Source organism: Miscanthus floridulus, chromosome 7, assembly GCF_019320115.1.
Source record: "Miscanthus floridulus cultivar M001 chromosome 7, ASM1932011v1, whole genome shotgun sequence".
Classification (NCBI taxonomy): domain Eukaryota; kingdom Viridiplantae; phylum Streptophyta; class Magnoliopsida; order Poales; family Poaceae; genus Miscanthus; species Miscanthus floridulus.
Genome location: NC_089586.1, coordinates 79121356 through 79135405, shown reverse-complemented (window position 1 = coordinate 79135405; position 14050 = coordinate 79121356). Strand labels below are relative to the sequence as shown.

At 45.2% G+C, this 14050-nt stretch overlaps 1 protein-coding gene and 1 pseudogene across 1 annotated transcript; one reads left to right on the top strand and one right to left on the bottom strand.

The window, feature by feature from the left end:
• The first annotated feature begins 421 nt into the window (after positions 1-421).
• On the top strand, positions 422-2087 carry LOC136465702 (cationic amino acid transporter 5-like; annotated as a pseudogene).
• Positions 2088-3339: 1252 nt separating this feature from the next.
• On the bottom strand, positions 3340-8715 carry LOC136463543 (calcium-dependent protein kinase 4-like). Its single transcript, XM_066462528.1, has 11 exons — positions 8578-8715; positions 7652-7716; positions 7458-7519; positions 7148-7363; positions 5689-5841; positions 4970-5185; positions 4773-4889; positions 4625-4666; positions 4343-4454; positions 3465-3842; positions 3340-3396 (listed from the first exon to the last, which is right to left on the bottom strand). Exons 7-10 carry the CDS (start codon positions 4823-4825, stop codon positions 3771-3773), a joined length of 279 nt encoding a protein of 92 aa, XP_066318625.1. The 5' UTR covers positions 4826-4889; positions 4970-5185; positions 5689-5841; positions 7148-7363; positions 7458-7519; positions 7652-7716; positions 8578-8715; the 3' UTR covers positions 3340-3396; positions 3465-3770.
• Between the last annotated feature and the right edge of the window lie 5335 nt (positions 8716-14050).

Genomic DNA, 14050 nt, shown 5'->3' with positions numbered 1-14050 from the left:
ATCTGTGAAAACTGCTATGATTACACTAAATCAGAGTGCACCAAATCAGAGTAAAAAAGAATGAGTAAATTATACGGCCGGTCCTTAAAGTATTCGGCGGTTTTCATTTGGGTCCCCAAACTATGAAATCGCACGTTTGGCTACTTAATGTATTTAAGTGATTTCATCCAGATTCAAAATAAACACAAGGAGAGTTAGAAGCTGACGTTGACATGATTTGAATAGAAAACCCGTGAGACATGCAACGTCCCCATCGGTGGCGGCTCCCGCAAGCCGCGCCCCATGCCTACGCTCGTCGCGAAGCCGGCTATCTCCTGCACGGCCGTGGGCAGCGCGCCATCGCTGGGCCTCGACATCGACTTGGGCATGGCCATGGGCGCCGGCCTCGGGCCCTAAGCGTTCTCGTAGCAGCCACGGGTACATGGCGCCCGCGGAGATGTCCGCGCCGGCGGAGTACGACGAGGGCGCAGGCAAGGCCACGGCGACGGTACAGCGACCACGCCGGCGGAGTACGACGAGGGCGCAGGCAAGGCCACGGCGACGGTACCAGCGAGGAGCTACTGGTGATGGCACAGGGACGACTTCTTCCCGGAGCTGTCGTTCGCGAGCTGGGGCACGTACCGTCGAGCGCTGGGCGAGACCCCCGCCCGCCTCCGGGACCGCCTCGCGGGGCGGTCCACTGACGCCGTGGAGCTCGGCGCGCTGCGCCGCCGGAGCGAGCACGAGATGCGGCGGTGCCTCACGTGGTGGGACCTCACCTGGTTCGGCTTCGGCTCCGTCATCGGCGCCGGCATCTTCGTTCTCACGGGGCAGGAGGCGCACGACCACGCGGGCCCCGCCATCGTGCTCTCCTACGTCGCCTCAGGCCTCTCCGCCATGCTCTCCGTCTTCTGCTACACCGAGTTCACCGTCGAGATCCCCGTGGCTGGTGGCTCCTTCGCCTACCTCCGCGTCAAGCTCGGCGACGCCACGGCGTTCATCGCCGCCGCCAACCTCATCCTCGAGAGCGTCATCGGCACGGCGGCCGTGGCGCGGTCCTGGACGTCCTACCTCGTGTCGCTCATCAACAAGCCCGCCAGCACGCTGCGGATCCACGCGCCGGGGCTTGCCGAGGGGTACGACGAGCTGGACCCCATCGCGGTGGTCGTCATCGCCGTCACCGCCATGCTGGCCATGCTCACCGCCAAGGGCACCTCCCGCGTGAACTAGGTCATGTCCGCCGTGCATGTGGTCATCATCGCGTTCGTCATCGTGGCCGGGTTCATCCACGCCAACCTAGCCAACCTCCGGCCTTTCATGCCGCACAGCGTGCCGGGCGTGTTCCGGGCCACAGCGATCGTCTACTTCGCGTATGGCGGCTTCGACAACATCGCGACCATGGCGGAGGAGACCAAGAACCCGTCGCGGGACATCCCGCTGGGCCTGCTGGGCTCCATGTCCGTCATTATGGACATCTACTGCATCATGGTGCTGGTGCTGAGCATGATGCAGCCGTACACGGCCATCGATCGTAGCGCCGCCTACTCGGTGGCGTTCGCCAGCGTGGGGATGCGCTGGGCGCGCTCAAGAGGATGACCATAGTGCTGCTGGTGGGCGCGCTGGGGCAGGCGCGCTACACCACCCACATCGCGCGGAGCCACATCATCCCGCCCGTGTTCGCGCTGGTGCACCCGAGGACCGGCACCCCCGTGCACGCCACCGCGCTCATCGCCGTCTGCAGCGCCTGCATCGCCCTCTTCTCTAGCCTCGACGTCCTCTCCAACCTGCTCTCTGTCAGCACGCTCTTCATCTTCATGATGATGGCCACGGCGCTGCTCGTCCTGCGGTACTACGTGCGGGGCGTGACGACCCGGAAGCACGTGCTGCGGTTCATGGCGCTGCTGCTGCTCATCATCGCGTCGTCCATTGGCATCGCCGCGTACTGGGGCACGTCGCCGGAGCGGTGGCAGGGCTACGTGGTGCTGGTGCCGGCGTGGGCGCCCAAGGTGTGGGGCGTGCTGCTCGTGCCGTGGCTGCCCTCGCTGTCCATCGCCACCAACCTCTTCGTAGCGGGTTGGCCATGGCGGAGATGCTTGTGGTGGCGATGACGGACAGCAGCGGCGAAACTCCAGCGTACGGTCGATTTCGGCGGCTAGAGACGACGCGATCGAGTCAGGGAGAAGCGCAAGGATGTGGATGAGCTACGAGCACAAGCTATTTGACGTCCGTGTGGGCCTCGACGCTGATGGCCAGCTCCGGCTGTGGGCACCTCAGGTAGTAGTTGATCTTGAACTGCATGAGGAGGTCGAGCTCCTGCTGCTTCTGTTCATGTCCGTCTCCTACCTCTGCCTGGGAGGTGTTGGTGGCGAGGCGGCTACCATAGCCCTGCAGGCGGCCGGCGGCGGGGTCATTGGCGTAGGCCTCCTTGTCCTGGATGGGGAGGGCGAAGAAGACGGCTCCGGCGGCGCGGAGGCGGTCCATGAGCTCGGCGGGGATGCCGTGGCTGACGATGTGCATGACGCCCCAGTCGGCAGCGGCGGCGCGCACGGCCTCCACGCACGCGTCCCGCTGCTACTGGCTGCTGGTGGCGTCCAGGAAGGGCAGATGTCGACGACGGGGATCCGCGGCGCAGTGTGGTCATTGGCATGGGTGCGCGCCAGGTCGAAGGCGTCCCTAAGGCTGGCTTGCTCGTCGGCGGGGCGGACATACTCGAGCGGGATGGCAGAGAGGCCACTCAGAGCCTCCACGCTCAAGCGGGATGGCGGCGTCCCCGTCGACGGCGGAGGAGGAAGTGGACACTGGGTACCGTGGACCCTCGGCTCGGGTTTTTATGTTCAAATCATGTCCATGTGACCACCACGTCAGCTTCTAACCCTTGTCGTGTGTATTTTGGACCTGAATGAGATCACTTAAATACATTAGGCAGCCAAACGTACGATTTTATAGTTTGGTGACCCAGATCAAAACTACTCAATACTTTAAAGACCGACAGTGTAATTTACTCAAAAAGAATCTTACTACTAGTATGGTAACGTATAAAGATTTGATTTGCGGAAATTGCTTGATTATTACTACTCGATAACGAATCTTAAATGGTGATCTACTTTCCTGAATTTTTGGGGGAATAAGCAATAGCTTCCTTGATTATAGGCATTTACGTCAAATACTACTTTTTCAACAGCAGACATCCGATTTTGTGCCGACCAAGCATTAACTGCTTCCATCTCCTTCCATCTTTTACGGTTGATCTGGTTTCCTGAATTTTAGAGAATAAATAAGGGATTTGCTATATTTCATCTGCCTGAAATATTGGTTCTATTCAGGCGACGGTTTCTGGCTATCAGATTGTTTTGAACAGTCCAAATCTGTTAACAGTTGTTTCTGTACACCGCACTCATAACGGGTCCGCGAAAAAACCTGTTAGGAACATTAGATCCTGCCAGGCCCATCAAACTTTACAGGGCGCATAAACCGAATACTGCTACCTGAAGTGGGTGCTCATTTGAGCCAGAATGCAACTATTAGCCCAATAAAACAGCCGTACAAGCACAAATATGTCACTGCATCCTCCAGCAAAAAAGAAACAGATCCAATAAAGTACAGATCGGGAAAGCACGTAACAAGAGAAAGAGAGCGAAAATCAGTGAAAATTACACAAAAATACAAGATTGGACAAGATCTATCAAAGAAAAATGTACTAATCTGTTGTTTTTTGTCATGTGTTCACTTCATCTCCTTTGTTCTGTAAACTTCTCTAACTTGGTTCTTCAAAATGTGTAAAGGGATTTGGTCTACATTGCTATATGTCTATGCTTCATGATTGGGTTTAGGGGATTGATAATTGATGATTTCTGATGAACACTCTGTAGTTATACAAGGGAAACCATATTAGAAATTACATAATAAAAATGAAGTCAAAAGCATTTGTGAAGGAAACAATGCAACAGTAGAAATATGTCTTCATTGATAAGGAAATTGCACATTTGAATTAGTGCAACTTTATGTACTTAAAAGTGCAATTACTTCTGTTTGGCAAAACTACATTGTGTCTCAACAGTTAAGTTGTTTACAAGGCACCAAGGAACTTAAAGTAACGAAGACAGGCCCAAACAAAATTTGCTTGCATTAGGCTCTGTACAAACTGTTTACAAGCATGCTAAACAAGATTTGTACTCACTTTATCTTGGATGTATGGATTTGCTGAGTTCACTAAAAGATAGTTGATAATACCAGCCTTCTTGGAAATAATTGCTTTGTGAATCGCACACTTGTCATATTAGGTTCCAGACAGATTCAGAGGAAGCAGTGAAATATCACCAAATGCTTAGTGAGTGCAAAGAGATTGAAAGTGTTTGATTTCTACCTCAGGCTTCATATCTCGGTGAACTAACCCAGGCAGACGACACTCTACAACCACTTTCAGCATTTGGCGCACAATTGCTACAGCATCTTTCTCACTATAACAGCTATTCTTTCTGTCCAAAGGAACACACCATTTAGTAATGAACCTTATACCAGCAACTACAAATCAAACGAAGCAGACAAACAAAATAAAGCAATCTAATTTTACAGCACAAAAATCTAGAATTTTAATGACAAAGACTGAGATACAGGAAACAAAGAGATGGACATCCTGTCTCCTTACTTGGCCAAAATTCGATGCAATAGTTCACCACCCTCACATAGTCTGCAAAAATAGAAGGTAAGACTTAAGAGTTGTGTATAGGAACATTTATTTGAAATCATATGATCAAGAGCTCAGAGTGTGATAACGGAGAAGGGATCACAGCTACTTTGGTCTGAGCTTGAACTTCTTGCCTCCAATAGTGAACACAATGTCAGGCATGGACCCAAAGACTGGCACAGACCACGGCTGATTCTCCCATGGGACTAGATAGACGCTCGCAAAGCTGTCATAATGAAATAGTTAAGCAAAGTAGAGTACTAAGTGGTACAGAAACGCCCTGCACTAAATGTTAGTTAAGCACACCTGATTAAAGTAGTTCAGGATAAGCTTATGTGTCTTGTTCTGGGCAAGTTGGTTCTGCATCCATACCACGGGCATTGCACATTGAATCATAGCCCAAGCATCTCACAGGTGAATAGGAAGGAGAATGTGAAGCTTAAGTCATATAGCCCCTTTTGCCGCCCCAGAAGGTGAGCTCCAGAACAGGAACAATTGTGAGCATGGTAGATTGCAGAACCACTGTGCTTGTTGACAAAATACACAGGTTCAAACATTTATACATAAAAAGAACACAAATTAAAAGTTAAATAGGCAAATAGTGTATACGTGCAGAATATATAGATCAACTAGCAGAAAAACGAGAACATGAGGCAAAATGGTTCAACACCAACATATTGCATATGCTCAGAACTACAATTGCGGTGCCTGATAGTTGCAATTTCCATTATTGCTCATTGCAATTTTGTAATCAATGTTTTATTTGTTTGGTTTTCATCAACGGCAGATATTAATAGGAACAGAGCACTTCAAAATTCAGTAGTATACTATCGATGCATCTTATTTCTATAGTACTGCACCAACACCAACACAACAAGCAGAGGTCTTGTTGATTCCTCTGCTTCGGGTCCGTGTGCCACCATCATCTAGCACCAAGTACGATCCGAAAAGGCATAGGATCTCAAATCGACCCTGCCAAATCAACAATAAAGCACAGGAGTACAAAACTAAAAAAAAGGGCGTACCTAGTGCAGAGAGCTCCCGCTCTGTGTGGGGTCTAGGGAAGGGTGTCAGTGGCAAGCCTTACCCTCGTCTATGCAATGCGAGGAGATCGCGACTCAAACCCGGGACCTTCCGGTCACAGGCGGTAAGACTCTACCTCTTGCACCAGGCCCGCCCTTCAGGGGTACAAAACTAAATAAGAACAAAATAATCAAAGTATACATGAACAATTCCATGAAAAAATAGAAATTATCTTGTATAGTATGGTCTGTACTGCAGCCTCAAACAAGGATATAACCCCAACCTTGGACTGAAAGCAGACGTCCTCAACATACTTAACTAACTAAGAGAAAGTGTGGAAACAAATACCTCCTTTTATGACAGGACAAGGACAAAAACTTGGTGTGGGCAGGCACAAATCACAATAAACAGATGAAAAGGTGTGTTAGCACAAATCACAAGAAACATTTTTTTTCTATGAAAGGACAAGGATAAAAAAGAGGTGTGTTGCCACAAATCACAATTAACAAAGTTCAAGATGTGTTAGCACAAATCAACTTATTGCATATTATGACAACTACAATTGCGGTGCTACATACTTGCAATTTACACTAGTACTCATTGCAACTAATGATATTTGTGTTTGATTTGTTTGTTTGTCATGAACAGGAGAGTTCCAGAGCACTAGTGACCTACAACTGCTATGGACAAGAACAACAAAGAAAAGAAATGAATGTGAGTTCCCAAAATATGTGGGCAACACCAAAATATTATAGTTTTATTGTAATGATGAATGCAAAATTTTGCATGTTATAATGTCACAGGAGGATCAAGCTATATATTGTCATAGGGAGGGACAAGCTACAGGAGCCTTACATGGACTTAACATGGACTTACACCAACACCAATGCCAATATAGGTGCATACGGTTTTTGAATATTGTTATTAATCCCTGAAACTATATAGGTGAATGGGAGCCTTTAAAATTCTTTGCGAGAAATTAAGGCCTATATCCCAAATTATAACCCAAACAAATTAATTAATCACTAATTAACCAGCTAACAAAAAATTCTAATTAGCATGCGAAAATGCAGGAAGAAGTTAAAGATTACAAGAAAAACTTTGCGCACTGTTTTTCAATTTTGAACACACTAAACTTTCACAGTAGCAGCCATGTAAATCTCCTAATGCAAACAAATTCGCTCAAGTAGTAATCATTAGCAGGTAATTCTTTTCACTATAGCATGATGGTGACTATACACAAAGTGGCAGCACGTTGTTGCAAATCAAGGCAAAAGAACTAGTGCTTACTCCGTAGACAAGAAGACAAGAAAATGATTTCAGTCACAACGAAAACTCATGGTGCAGTACTTAACTCACAGAGCTGCTACTCTGAAGATTCTAATCTGAACATTGAACAGACTGCCTGTGCAAGCAAACGGAAATAGCAGCCAGCTGTAGACGCAATGCTTACCTCCTTACCTGATTGTCGAAGTGCAGCTGCTGTCTCTGTCCTACTACTTCCCAACTGAGCCAAAATTGTTGCTGCTGTTGTCTTACTCGACCCGGTGGACTGAAAGCAAGAGCCGGCAGCACATGGTTTCCTATCGGACTGATCAAGTACACTGCCCAATAGCTATTTCAATCTCTGTCTGAACTGAATATCTGGAACACCGCGCAGCTGAAATGTTGCAGTTCCTAGTAACCAAAGAAGGAACCGTTGCACATTGGAATTAGCAGGACACTAGCTATCAATGCAAACTGAAATAATTCAGATGAACAAGTACTAAACCCAAGACGCTGCTATCTGAAACATCCGGTGAGAGAGCTGCAAACACGCAAGCCAAATTGTTGCTGAAAGAATACAGGCAGGCCTGTGTCAGACAGCTACAGAACAATAAACAGAGCTGCTCGAACTACGCTAGAATTTTTCAAAGGAGATTGAAATGAACACTGACTGCAAGAAAATTTGTACAGCATCCTCACCTCATCGTGGCAATATAGGTGCATACAGTTTTTGAATGAGATATGTCTCCTGCGTAAAGTGATCCCTGAAACTAAGGTTTATGAGCAACGTAGCAAAGAAAGAACTCAACCATATAGGTGCATACAGTTTTTGAATATTGTTATTAATCCTACAAAATATCAGAACCACAACAGATTCCTGGAAGGCAACAAAAAACTGAAAGAGCAAAGTAAAACAATAGAAATCTCAAATTTATTTCATGAACTAATATGAATTTCTTATGAAGGGACCTTATCAGAAACTTGTGCTATAAGACAATCTATATCCATGGCATCTGCCTGAGTTGTGTACAGGCAGAACACCTCAAATATTTTTACAAATATCAGGTAAGGAAGAAATGTACATGAATCTTTTACATTCTTTATGCAGGCTCAGGTCATCAGAACTGACCCAAAGATATAGTGTTCAGCCATCCCTTTTCACGTGAACGATAATCAAAAGCAAAGTTATGGTAAAATTTTAAATTGTCGGTTGCCGCAGCCAACTCCAATACTTGACGCCTAATCACCCATAGTGAGGCACAAACAGAAGAGGTAATTCACTGCATTTGATAATACAACTTGCACATCTAACTGCAAGGGGCAAGAAGGAAAACAAAGCATGACCTCCAACATTTGCCTCCAAAAAATGTTGAATGGATTGCACAAAGCATACATCACCAACACACCTCTCCATCTCCACCACTCATCCGGCCAATACCACTAAAAAAATCAGCACACCTCTCCGCCACTCCGTCTGTATCCTTTGCTTATGATTTCAACCAATCGAAGACGAAATCAACACCCAATCAGGAAATGGGATCGAGTACACACAAGCAACAAGTGATTCAGCAACGATGAACAAGGAGGAAGGAGATGCAGCCACCCCACAGAACATAGAGCGTCACCTGAGATGGGGATTTCGCCGGTAAAATCGCTTCGCCACGGCGACGATGAGGCAAATCACCGGAAAAATCGCCCTATCGCCACGACCTGGGTGAAGTCGCCTCGGATTCCTTTCGTGTCTGAAGAGCGCACGGTTTGAGGAAAACAAAAAAGAATTCGAAGAGGTGTCGGCAGTGGGCACAATTAGGACCGGGTCTAGGATGTGTTAACGGGTCTCATTTCTATTGAATTGAATCACATCCGGATCCAATGCAACCCAACAGAGACCTTGAGGCTGCGCGCGCGATCGCGTCGCCTGAACAACTCACACAGATCAGGCGACTGTAGTATAGGAAAAGTGAATAAATAATCTTTAATTTGATTAATTACTTTTATGGTTAATTATAGGTGAATTACGGTTAGAATTCACGATCGGCAAGGATCACAGGCTGCTCCCTTCCTTTTGCGGTTGCACGATCTTTCTTCTTTGCGGGAATTACGGTCACAGGCAAGGATGTCAGGCTGCTCCCTTTCTTTTACGGTCAAAAACAGCTGCTCCTGAATCCTGATCCCTTTCCTTTACGGTTGCGGGGCATTATTTTTTACGGTAGTAGACATGCATGCAGCCATGCAGGGAGCCCCGAATCAACACGGCTGCCCTCCCATTGCATTAACTGCCCCGTAAAATTGCCAACTAATAGCATTAACTGCCCCGGGCGACAGGAGATCGGTTTTTTGTTGCTGATCCGAAACTACCGTAACAGTTACGGTTGCGGAGGGATGCGTTGTAGCACCGCCGGCGCTCCGAATATTGTTTAGAGCGTAGCGCTCCAAATAGCGCTATCCTACTATGTTTATATTAAGAGAGTATAATAAATAAAATCTTGTTATATATGTCTACTAATATACTCTAAACAACAAAATTGAATAGAATACAATTACAATATAACAATAAGATATTTTGATTTATAAAAATATGTTTGTCTTTCATATTAGGACATATATCTATTGAAATTTTTGGCTCTACTATAATACTAATGTTTCATTATATTTTATATTTTACTGAATGCATACTTGACTAGCCATAACAATTCAGTGATCATCTCTTTTTTACTGTGAATCATATTATAGATGTAGACGCTCGCATACATATCATCTCTTTTTTATTGTGAATCATATTATAGATGTAGACGCTCACATACATGCACGTACACTCACTTCTACGAACATACACACATCTCCTACTTCACTATGAGCACTTTCAAAATACTGATATGGTAGATTTTAAAATTTATGAGTCATCACATGCACCACGTTGTCAACAGAACGGTCACTTACCACGGGTATGAGCAATTTCGAAATATTAAGCCGGTAGATATTAATATTCATGAGTCATCGTATGCGCCCCAGTGTCAACAGACACGGTCGTCTACCACGGGAAAATTGTGAGCATGTTAAATCATCAAATACTGAAATAAATATAGGAAAATAGGGCTTAACCTAGAGCACAAATATAAACAATTAAGGTACACTCAGTTCTCATATGTCGAAACTCTTTGATCGCCCCCCTCTATGCATAATTCCTAGCTCCGCCACTGTCCCTTTCTATTGCCATTCTCCACACCATTCTTATCTCTAGCAAAGAAACATAAAAGGGAAAGAGGAAAGAAAGTAAGGGAAGGAGGAGAGTGAAAAGTCATAATGGCTAGAGGGGGTGAATATCCTATTAAAAATTTTACAATAACATTAAGACAAGTGATTAGTAAATAAGATGGCGAAGCGAATTTTACGCTAGCACTACACTTGTGTTGCAAGCCACCTAACCAATTCTAATTTCTATGATCTCTAGTATATCACACAATGGCTAGGTCACTAAAGCTATCACTAGTAAGTAACCTAAACAATTAATTCAACTAATTACTTCTATGCTACACTTAGAGAACTACTCTACTTGGCTAAGCTACCTCTACAAAAGATATTTCTACACATGTAAATACAAGAGAGGTAGAGGGATCAATACCGAGCCGGGCAAGTGAAAAATCAATCACAATGAATACCAATTGACACAATGATTTTTCACCGAGGTTCACTTGCTTGTCGGCACGCTATGTCCCCGTTGTAGCGATTCACCCACTTGGAGGTTCACGCGCTAATAGGCATCACACGCCTAACCCACCGGGTGCCGCACAACCAACATAAGATGGGGATCCATAAGCTATAAGCAATCCACTAGAGTATCTTTTGGCTCTCCGCCGGGGAAAGGTCAAGAACCCCTCACAATCACCATGATCAGAGCCGAAGATAAGCACCTTCCTCCGCTCGATGATCCTCTCTACACCAAGCCGTCTAGGTGGCGGCAACCACCAAGAGTAACAAGTGAATCCAGCAGCGAAACACAATCACCAAGTGCCTCTAGATGTAATCACTCTGTTTACACCAAAATTTGGGGAGAAGAACGTGGGAACTCGAAGCTTCCAAAATTGTGCCGATCAAATGCAATACTGGAATCGGCTCTCTTTGAATAACATCAGTAGATAACGATAATGAGCTACGGTTGGCGTCGGGAAATACATATTGGACTCTACAAAAAGGGAAAGATTAGGGTCCAAGTTATCTTAAGATAGGAATGTTTTCTTTTATACCAAAGATTGTAATAAGTCGTACTTGAGTAGGATTCATGTTTAGGCTCCGGGTATAAATATTGGACCCCGACCATTGTAAAAGGACATCCAATCAATCAAATACAAGTTATTTACTTTTTTGGCTCTGACCAACCCTTAGGAGTAGAAGTAGAGTTCTTCAGCAAGCAAGGCTGCATCGGTCCGTCCGACCTTTGGTTTGTCTGTAAGTACCGTCATGGTTTATACTTTGGTTTGTACGGCTGCATCGATCCGGTTGACCTCCACTGCGAACTTTAGTATAAGCTAGTTATCGACTCTTGTCTAGTTTAAGTACGACTGCATCGATCCAGTCGACCTCCACTGCTCGAACTAGATTAAGGTCAAGTTATTGGCTCTATCTAAGGGTGGCGTCCTTCGGGTAGATTCATTAAGTTACCGATCTTGCTGATGTTTTCACTGTTATTAGTTTGCAGCAACATCAATCTGCCCGGTCAAGATTGAGTTAGATCGGCCTTATATCCTTTCAGTCTCTCGTTCGTTTTATTACAACACGATGTTTCTTACTCTGAGCAACGGGTTACATTTCATCGGCTGTTCTACTTCGATCTTGATCGTGCATAGTACATGGCTAAGGCATGCATAATCTTGAAGAGGTTTGCTGGCTAGTTAAATCTAGTTTATAGTTCACCATTATGGCTGTAATGATCCGATCGATCCCCACTGATGGCACTGTAGATTGGAGGATGCTAGTTAGTAGATTTGTTCCTGATTAGGCATGACCTTAGCTATTTGCTATGCCTGCATTGGCTAAATAGCCAATCGCCTATGCTTTAACGCCAACAGTGTACGTCCATGATTCTATTGAGCGTGAATAGATATGTGTACTTTGAGGGTTTGATTTGTTGTCTTTATCACGGCTGCATCGATCCGGTCAAACCCCACTGTTAGAGATAGTAGGTTAAGTCTGATGAGTTCATAGGTTTGTCCATGTAAAATAGTCGATTGTTCACACGTTGTAGTCCCTTTTCACCTGAATCGGCTATTTCAGCCGATTTATCTGAGCCTTCACGTATAGCATGTCTTTCGGAAAGTCTATCGAAGTATAGATGGCTTTACGGATTCTTTGGTTTTAGTTTGTGATTACCATCGTAGCTACCATCGATTCGGTCGAGCCTCACTGTTGATGGTAATATATTAGATTTAGAGCGTTTATAGATCTATTGGTATTAGATAGTCGATTTGTTTGTATGCTATATCTTTTCCTGATTAGATTCATCGGCTCAACGATTCATACTGGTAATGTCCACCTAGCGGATGATCACATTTACGTCTATGGGCATTATACTTATCAACATAAAACTAATTGCGATCCATAAGCTTTACTGTCCGTAATAGCCGCTTTCAATGTGTATCGGCTATTTAGTCGATTTTCCCGTCTGGCTGCTCCCGAAGCGGCACACTTGGACTATCTGGGCAAAGACCGGCATGTTCCACCTTAAATTACCAATAAACTTTTTCTCCTTGTCAATTGTAGGGTCAAATTGACTGGCACGTCTCGGGAGGAATACGCAGGATCGGTTATCCCTGCGTTGAAGCCACGCAGATCTCTGGCTCCATCGAGCAGATCCTTTTGGCTTGTCGTGTGTCGACGCGTTTTCACGCCGACACACGTTTTGGCACGCCCGGTGAGACCCCAAAATCATCATGGCGGCTTACAACAATAATGGTATCCTTATGGTGCCTTATGAAGACCTACCTGATGGAGATAAAGATGCTATCAGCAAAGCTATAGAATAATTTTAGAACAAGTGTTTATTGTCCTACACCAAGACACGTGACAATACAATTGTTCAGAAATATCCACTATCGAGAGTTCTGTTGCATGGGCAGACAGATGCAGATGAAGCTGAAGACATGCATTTCTTCGTAGAAGCTATAAACAAGTCTATTCATGATGCCATGTCGAATCATAATGAAGTTTTCTTGAACACATTCCACAACACCATGAAAGAGGTGTTTCATGGGTTTCTAGTTGATCAGGCTAGACCAGCTTATTACAACATTCCATATCCGTCGACTCAGGGGACTAATCAAGCTGGTACTAGCCATCAAGAAATAACACCAGCTAGTAATGATGATGTCTAGGTGGTTTAGAGCTCATCTGAGCAAGTTTAGGGTGCTAATACTAATCAGATACAGTTAAGGATGAAAACGGACGGAATCGAACGGAGAACTCCTCAACCGTTTTCTACTTTTACATTTGAATACGAAAACGAAAACGAAAGCGGACAAACCGAACACGAAAACGAACACGAACTTACGGAATTTCGAGAATTTCGAAAACGAAACAATTCGAGCGGAATTATATCGAACACGGTCGGTATACGAAAACTCAATACGGAATACCGACCCGTAGACCAAGTGCATGACTAAGTGCATACATGATCAAGTTCAAGTGCATATAATAATTAACAAGTGCATATTATAGAAACATTAACTCGAACTGAGTCAGAATAATTTTATTAATCTTTTTAGAATAGATGTAGTATTTTATTTTAAAGATTTATTCAGATTTTTCTTTTGAGTAACATGAACTATCAAATGATTGACTTTGCAGGTGAGGGTTAAACCGATGAGCTTGATGGGCTATGGCCCAGGTGGGCTTTCGTGTAGATGCTTCCGGTTTCCTGACATTTAGCACCATCTCATGAGGTGAAGAGAGACGAGGCTGAGCGCCGTCTATAAGAGAGGGCAGCTGGCCACCAGTAGAAAGAACACAGCTGCGTGCTGAACAACCTGTAATTGGGCTGTATGACCTATGCAGTTGGCCAAATTCGGTTTAAACCAAATTTTCAATTCGGAATATTTCAAATTA